This window comes from Diplotaxodon limnothrissa, linkage group LG13, assembly GCF_057381915.1.
Source record: "Diplotaxodon limnothrissa isolate DT_005_m linkage group LG13, D_limnothrissa_male_GT1.1, whole genome shotgun sequence".
Lineage (NCBI taxonomy): Eukaryota > Metazoa > Chordata > Actinopteri > Cichliformes > Cichlidae > Diplotaxodon > Diplotaxodon limnothrissa.
In genome coordinates, this window is record NC_140608.1 from 3,185,738 (window position 1) to 3,193,621 (window position 7,884).

The 7,884-nt window shown below is 37.9% G+C and overlaps 1 protein-coding gene across 1 annotated transcript in view; it reads left to right on the top strand.

Annotated features, from left to right (window-relative positions):
- The window catches only part of cdh5 (cadherin 5), a 37,866-nt gene extending 32,489 nt beyond the window's left edge, over window positions 1–5,377 (top strand). The window contains exon 16 of the mRNA XM_085369640.1: window positions 51–5,377. Coding sequence (XP_085225766.1) covers window positions 51–435 — 385 coding nt within the window. The 3' untranslated portion in view covers window positions 436–5,377. The remainder of the gene's footprint in view (window positions 1–50) is intronic.
- The last annotated feature ends 2,507 nt before the right edge of the window (window positions 5,378–7,884 follow it).

Below are 7,884 nucleotides of genomic sequence, written 5' to 3' on the forward strand. Positions count from 1 at the left end.
TGAAGAAATGTGATCAGCAAATTTACTCACTCTATCCTCTTTTCTTTTAGCTATGATGTCTCAATCCTCACTTCCGCTTGCCATGACGGTTCCCTGCTTCGCCACCAAGATCACCGCCCCCACCCCTCACTCTACGCCATGGTCCAGAAACCCCCCCACCACACTCAGCCCACCGCATGTAAGGGCGACATGGCAGCGATGATTGAGGTAAAGAAAGACGAAGCTGATCACGACCGAGATGGATTCCCTTATGACACTCTCCACATCTACGGCTACGAGGGACCCGAGTCTTTAGCCGGAAGTCTCAGCTCTCTGGGAAGTTCCTCTACTGGTTCGAACTTGGATTATGACTTTCTCAACGATTGGGGCCCGAGGTTCAGGACCCTGGCAGAGCTCTATGGTGTAGATGGCCCAGATTACTACCATCAGTACTGATACCACATACCACCACATAATGACAAATCATACACATACATAACAAACATACAGCTTGATACAGTAATCAGAAAGAGCCATAGCAATACACTCACATACTGACCAGAAGCATGCAGGAAATATACACATTCACACAGAAACAGACCTACAGTAGATAACCGTGTTCTTGAGAGACTTCTCCAGCTCCTCAAAACAAAATCAGGGAGCTCCTTTTTATCCAGTAACAATGACTAACTTCTGTTATGATGTGTAATTCAGTGAATCCATTAGTGTGTTGTGCCTCTGTCTGTTCACTCCCAGTCAAAAGAAAAGAAAAGAAAAAGCTTCATCAAAATCCTGGAAGCTCCATGAAGTTGAGTCAAGGAGGCTCTTTTTTTTTTCCTGTTTCCAGTGAAATATTGGAAAAATTTTAAAGGAACAGAACACCAGGACATCTTTGATAGAAATAATAGAAATAGTGGCTTCATACATTTGCAAGAGGACTGATTATTTGGTGACAATACGAGATCCACACCATGAGGATTTTCCTTTACAGCAGTGTTGTGAGTTTTACACGGTAACCCTTTTATTCTGAAAAAGGTCTAAGCAGGTGAAGCCAGTTGGGTTGGTTATGGATGGGTATGGATAATCCAGTCCCTTTCAGTGATGTTACTCAATTACTTAATTTCTTTTGCATTTAATAATTTTGCAGCAGCATTTTGAAATATGATTTTTCCCCCTGTGGTGACTTTGGCAAAAGACACAGACTATTGAAGATGAAAAGTTTATAACGATTCATTTTGTATCCCCTAAAATAAGCATTAACCTTCCCCATCATATTGGCCTGTTAATGTATGATTAACTGAATTCATATATTTAAATCCTTATATCCTGTTTAACATTAAAATGTATTGCTAATATAATATTGCAGACTCTGAAGATTAGTTCATTTTGCTACAAAGAGAATTAAAGGAATCGTAATAATTCAATCCAACAGGGGCTGCAAAATGCTGCGTGTGAAAGCAACTCACTGCTGATCTTTTTTTCCCCCTTCGTTCTTTTTTTCTGTCTCTTTTGGTATACGGTGTGTGATCTCTTCTAACTTTGATGTGTGGGGTTTTTTTTTATAAATTTGACAAAAGGGACACGAACACTGGGAGAACGAGGTGATTTTATTTTTGATCTGTAGTTGATGATTTGATTTGTAAATATGATTGCTTGAGGGGGTTACTGTACTGGGAAACTCTGAGCAGCCACGCGAGTTTAAGCTCAAAGGGGTTTGAAGTGTTTGATCACAGCAAGATGCCAGTTATGTTTTCTTCATCTGAAATACTAGAAGAGACCGTCTCTGAGGAAAGTTCAGCTCTGTAAAGTCTACTTTGTTCATCAGAGCGTCAAGTCCGATGGGTTATTTTGTGACGTGTCCATTGAGTTCGTGATTTTTCTGAGGTCCAGACATGACATCAGGTGTCTGAACAGTAGTCAACAGAATTCAAAAGAAGCATCAGAAGTCCCTGATTTTTTTTTTTGCTGTTTTTTAAGGTGAAAACCTTAAAAAAACTTTCCCGCTTTGTGTTCCTGAAACCAACCCTCTGATATGAATAAGGTCATTTTCCGAGTAAGTCATTTTGCCCATTTTCTCAGTTATCTTCTGCTCTGAAAAGAGAAAAGACAATCGACAGACAGAAAGGAAATGACGCTACTGCTTCTCAGACAGAATTACAGCATGTTCCGAGGGTTTATTTGACAGAACCCATCATCACAGTTATTGTTGAGATGAAAGCCTAATTCTCAGAGGCCTACTGGAACAAAAGTAATTCAGACAACTCAGGAAGCACAGAGCTGGAAAAGCAGCTAGTTGGGCAGCCACAATGACTCTGAGGTGGCTTGAATAACTTTAACCTCTAAACCTTCTTGGCTGCTATCAGATCATAAAACTTGAGATGAAAAATACCCCAAACTTTTTGATAGTCTAGATGGTTACTTAATATAGCTACTAAAAGTTAGGTAATAGTTTCTCCTAATAGTTGTGTAGGATTATTTCTACCTTGAATTTTAGCATTACATAGTAAGGATATTCTACTTAGCAACGGATACGGCGCTCCTTGGCGTCAAATTGAAGTTTTGTCTATAAAATGTCAATAAATATGAGAAATACCCACAAGAGCTTCTCAAAAACCAAAGTAGCTCCTTTTTTCCTTTCCAGATATGCTGGATATTTGGCCTGCCCCGTCTCTTAAGTAATCAGGAACAACCAATCGCAAGGCCGCACTCGGTAGCGTTTAAACAATAATCACAGATCTTTTAGATTATTGCACGAACAAATGCCCAGGAAATAAACCATTGTTTCTGCATTCATTCATAAAGCACCACGAAGGTAGAAGGTCACCATTGTCTGTGATTATTGTGACATCTGTGAATCTAGTACCAATTGTTGCTGATAGTACCACCCTACTGAACACACACACAGCGTAGTGTGTTTCTTTTTTCTTTTAAAAAAAAAGTAATTTCATTTCAGTTTATTTAACCTACTATTCAGTCCCAGGAATCGGAGTTGAACTTGTTCCCTTAAAACTCAGTCCTGCTTGGAATGCCTTTTGATAAACAGTGAGACAATAGCTGGAAGTCCTCTCAACGCCTTCCTGTTGGGGTTTAAATATATATATATATATACACTTAGCCAGTTCCTTCTCCTCAGTCTTAGCTTTGCTCTCCTTGTTTGCCTCACCATATCTCCTCGGCGCTGTCTTTTTCTCCGTCGTCTAATCAGTGAGACCAAACAGTGGACTCAACTTCCTGTCCATCTGGGAGGTTGTGCCCGCCTCTTCCTGTCTGTGTTATCTTTCTCCTGGGCCAACACATTGTGCTCACTTCCTGCAAGTCCAGCCTGAGAAATGGGCTTGAAGAGGAAGAGGGAGCGAGGCAAGGAGCCGCATGGGATGAGGTTGGGGGTTAAGAAGAAAGAAAGACGAAAAGAACAATGCAGAGCAATGATTAGTTTTCCAGCTGAACAGAAACACCTCAGAGCAAAGATGTGTTTTTTTTGACCTGTACAATTTGCCATCCTCATGAAAGAAGGCTGATCCCACCAGTAAATATTACGTTTATTTAAAAAAACAAAAACAAACAAACACAGTCTCAGTTTTGTGGCTTCAAAATGGCAGGAATGGAATCTTAAGTACTCTTACCTTCAGTTTATTTCTCCTCATTGTTTTTAGGCATTGCACTCATGATCTTGGTCAAAAGCAACCCACTGTTTTGTAAGTGTAAAAAAACCTTCAAATATCTCTTAAAAATTCTGGCACAACAAGCACCACTGCTAAAAAAAAAAACATTTCTAGAATCTAAGAATCTTAGCTAGTTTTATAATCCATGTCCTTGCTCGGTGAACAAACAATGGCTCATTTTTCTGTCTGACATCTTTGTTTGAGTCAAAGAATGGAAACAAACTTTGTAAACTTTGGTTCAATTTTGCTTCATTGTGCAGTGAAAGAAAAACTTTTTGTCTTGTTATTTCAAGCTATTTCGTGGCTCTAAAAGTAACAGTAATCTTTTTTATGTGTGTGTGCGTGTGTGTATGTTCACTATTATTGTAATCATGGCTGTTATTTAAAAGGTGTTCCCATGAAAAAGAAAAACTTCATTGTTAAAAACCAGCAGGCTGTAGCAGAGACAGGTGCTCCATTATCTACTTTCCTAAAAGCAACAAGTGCTGGCTGTACTTAGGTGAGAAAAGCTGGCACATTATTCGAGGCAGATGGACATTCGCTAGCAATTTTGGCCAGCAGTATTTTCAACTTGTTAAGCTCGTTCCAAAACGATATAAAATGTAGCACATACATTTTTATGACAAAAATCCATTAATAGAATACATCAATCATTAAACACTTCCAAAACATGGACCATATAGTCAGACATGGCGTAATATTTTCCAGAGCGTGTCATATTTCTTTTTTCTTTTTTCTGCCAGGACCAAGACTTGGACATATTGGTTTAGACTAACATGTTTCTTCCAATCCATCATGCCCAGCATGCTTTCATTTTTAGGAATTTTCTTGAGCTCTTCACCCGCTTCTCCACACTTATTCATCAGATTTTGCAACTTCCAACATTTTCCAAGTATTACAATAACACGCTACGGGACAATGACAGCCATACGAGTACCATAATTAATTTGATATGTTGGTTATCAGTGGTTGTGGGAGGACATTTACCTCCCCTGCTGAAGGAGTCACATTCGAAGCAGTGAAAATTAAACCTCTCAGGGTGGGATCCCAACACAAAAAAGTTCTTCACATGAACGTGAAGAAACAAAAATATGTAGTGTGGTTTAAAAGACAACATTTAAGTGTTTTTCTTCTGTTTCTGTCTAATGTTTCAACAAGGGATTTTATTTTGAAATGTATATAGAAAAAATGTGCCTAATAGGGATCTTTCTCTGGCCTCACCTTGTTTATTTTTTTCTTATTGTTGCTATTATTTTTGCCTAAATAACTGTATTTAAAGGATTATAAACTTGACACTCTCTTTTTTTAATTGCTGTATAAAGGAAAACTAGATTCAGTTTCAGCACATGAAAGAAAATAGTGTTTGATGCATGAATGAGTCCTCGAGTGAATATGTAACTTTCTGCTTGTGTGTCCACTTTTGTGTGTGTGTGCGTGTGTGTGTGTGCAAGGGTGCTTGTGATTGTACCATGACTGTACCCATGTAGATATACACACAAATGAGTATCAGACCAGTTAAAAAAAACAAAAAAGGGAAAGAAACCACATTTCTCTTGTGTGAAAACATTAAGGTCTGCAAGGGAGCGACATGTGCCTTTACTCTTTAAAAAAAAAAAATGTAAAGAAAAAGAAAAATGCTTTTTTTTGATGGTGAACACGATGTTTTCTATAGTGTTTTATGGTGTACAGCAACTACTTTTTATTACATGAATTTTTGTAAGTGTAGAAGAATAAAAATCCACTCAAATATGTTTTGTTTATCTGGTGATTTTTACTGACACTTTGGGACAGAAGAAAATATTTCACCAAATGAACTATAAAATGTTAAATGGACTGGTTTATGTACAGCACATTTCTGCTCTGCTTGAGCTTTACACAACATGTTTCATTCGCCCATTCAGAGAAGCACTTTTTTTTCTACACCTAAGGGTAGATCAAACATTCACACTTGGGTGCTTGAGAAGCAACTTGGGTTAAGCATCTTGCCTGAGGATAGTATGATAGGTGAATGGAGCAGCCAAGGGTCAAACCACCAACCTTCCAATTAGTAGATGAGCTGCTCTACCTCCTGAGCTACAGCCAAGACATCTGTGCTGAATAAATGTGGATGTACTAGCTCACCGGTTTATTTTTATACTAAAAAGTATTCAAGTAAGCTCTTACAACCATTTCAAATTGCATCAGCTTGTAAATTCCACTATCTGATGATATGATACATGATGCCAGTAAGTGGCTGCCTCCAGTTTTGAGCCACCCCAGATGACTTCAAGTAGCCAGAGGTTCTTGTATTTTTAAGTGGTCTTCAGCAATAGTCCTCCACATAGATTTTCTGAAGGTCTTTGGCTGCTTTTTAATTCTTTTTCAACCCAGGCCATTTTCAGAGGAATGATTTTGTTTGTTTGCTTTTTGGTGTGTTTGTTAAGCTATTTAACTGACCTATGAATCGGTCAAGCATAAAAAAGCACCTAACTCAACAAGTGGTGTACCTACACATAACAAACAACTTAGCAAAGAAAAAATATTGTAAATTGTATCTTTAGGTATTTTATTAGCAGCCTGTCGCAAAAATACATAATTTTTTCTGATTTCTTCAGCCAAATCAATGAATATAATATCCCAGAGAGCTATTAGCTGCAAACTTGGCAAATCTCAGCAAGGTGTCAAGGGTGTCCTTAAAAATGTAATGAAACTGGACAAGTGAAGGGCAAAAGAAAAAAAAAAGACTATCTACAGCAGATGAACACGTGAAAGTCATTTCCTTAAGAAACTTTTCAGCATGACAGTGATGCCAAGAAAACTGCTAATACAGTAAAAGCATACCTGGACAGAAAAACACACTTTGAATAACCTCTCCAGCGCCCAGAACTCAACATTATTGAAGTATTGTGGGATCTTGACAGAACTAAAGGCACTCTAATTCCTTTTTATTTATACGTCGCCAAATTACAAAAACTGTTGCCTCAAGGTGCTTTATATTGTAAAGTAAAGACCCTACAATAATACAGAGGAAACAGAGAAATTCAGCCAGCAACCAAAGAAGAGCTTTCGAATGTCCTTCAAGAAGCCTGGAGAACTATTACTATTAAGAGTACTTAAAGAAATTGGAAGAGGACTTGACTTGAGTTCAGACTCTACTGAAGAATAAAGGTGCTGATAATAAATATTGACTTTTAAGTTTGTTGGAACTGTCCAAATTCTGTTTTTGCCTCATATAGTGTATTTCCATGTGTGTTTGCACATTATTGAATAGATAGCTGCACATATTTACCATTTTGCAAGCAGAATATAAAGAAATGAGGAGTGACTTAAGACTTTTCTAGAGCACTTTATACTGGAAGGCTTACAATACAGCTTGAAAGAACATTTAAAAAACTACATATTGAAAATATTTAATGCTCCACAGAGTAATAGCAATCCCTGAGATTATAGTATATGCATATATGTGAAGGACTGATAATAAAAATTTGATGGGCTAAAAACAACTCAATGGGGTGTTTTCATTCAACACAAAGCTTTTTTTGTTTACATAATCAACCAAACTTAATCACAAGATCCTTAATGGCCAGATACTGTTCAACAAATTAATATGATAGGGGTGAGAATTCTTAAACATCTAACTAATCTTCAAGTTTTTTTAAGGTTTTACTCAGTATCAAAAGTGCCTGTGACTCATGTAAGAAATCCAAGAGAAAAGGAGGCGAACATGAACAATATTTTCTGTCACATCACTCTGTTGAAGAACAACAAGAAACAAAGAAAAAGAACAGCAGGTACCATATGTGGTGTGTCTGCCTTTTCATGACAAAAACACACCTAAGTCTCATGCAAAGAAAAAGTGGAATTTACCGGGATAACCCACTAAATGTTTTTTTGTCAGGTTTAAAGTGTCAACATGGGTCTGAAAAACCAAAATACTAGCAAGTTCTCTAACACGGTGAGACCAGCTCTGTTCCTTTGTGTAAAATGATCCAGCATGTCAAAGATTACACATTGTGGGGCCGTGTGAGGAAAAGCTCTGATCTCCCTCCCTTAATCCTTGACAAGCGATCAGATGTCAGTTGGAGGATATCCTGTGTTTTTCTCCTTTTTTAACATGAGTGTAAATTCACCTCAGGATCGTGCAGTTTTATTGTTGTAGGGCCTGTAGTGGATTTGGGTGTCAGACCTCCATATGTGATCATGTCCATATGCGACGTGACTCATTCTACATGTCCACGGGGTTAAAACAGAGAAACAGACACAG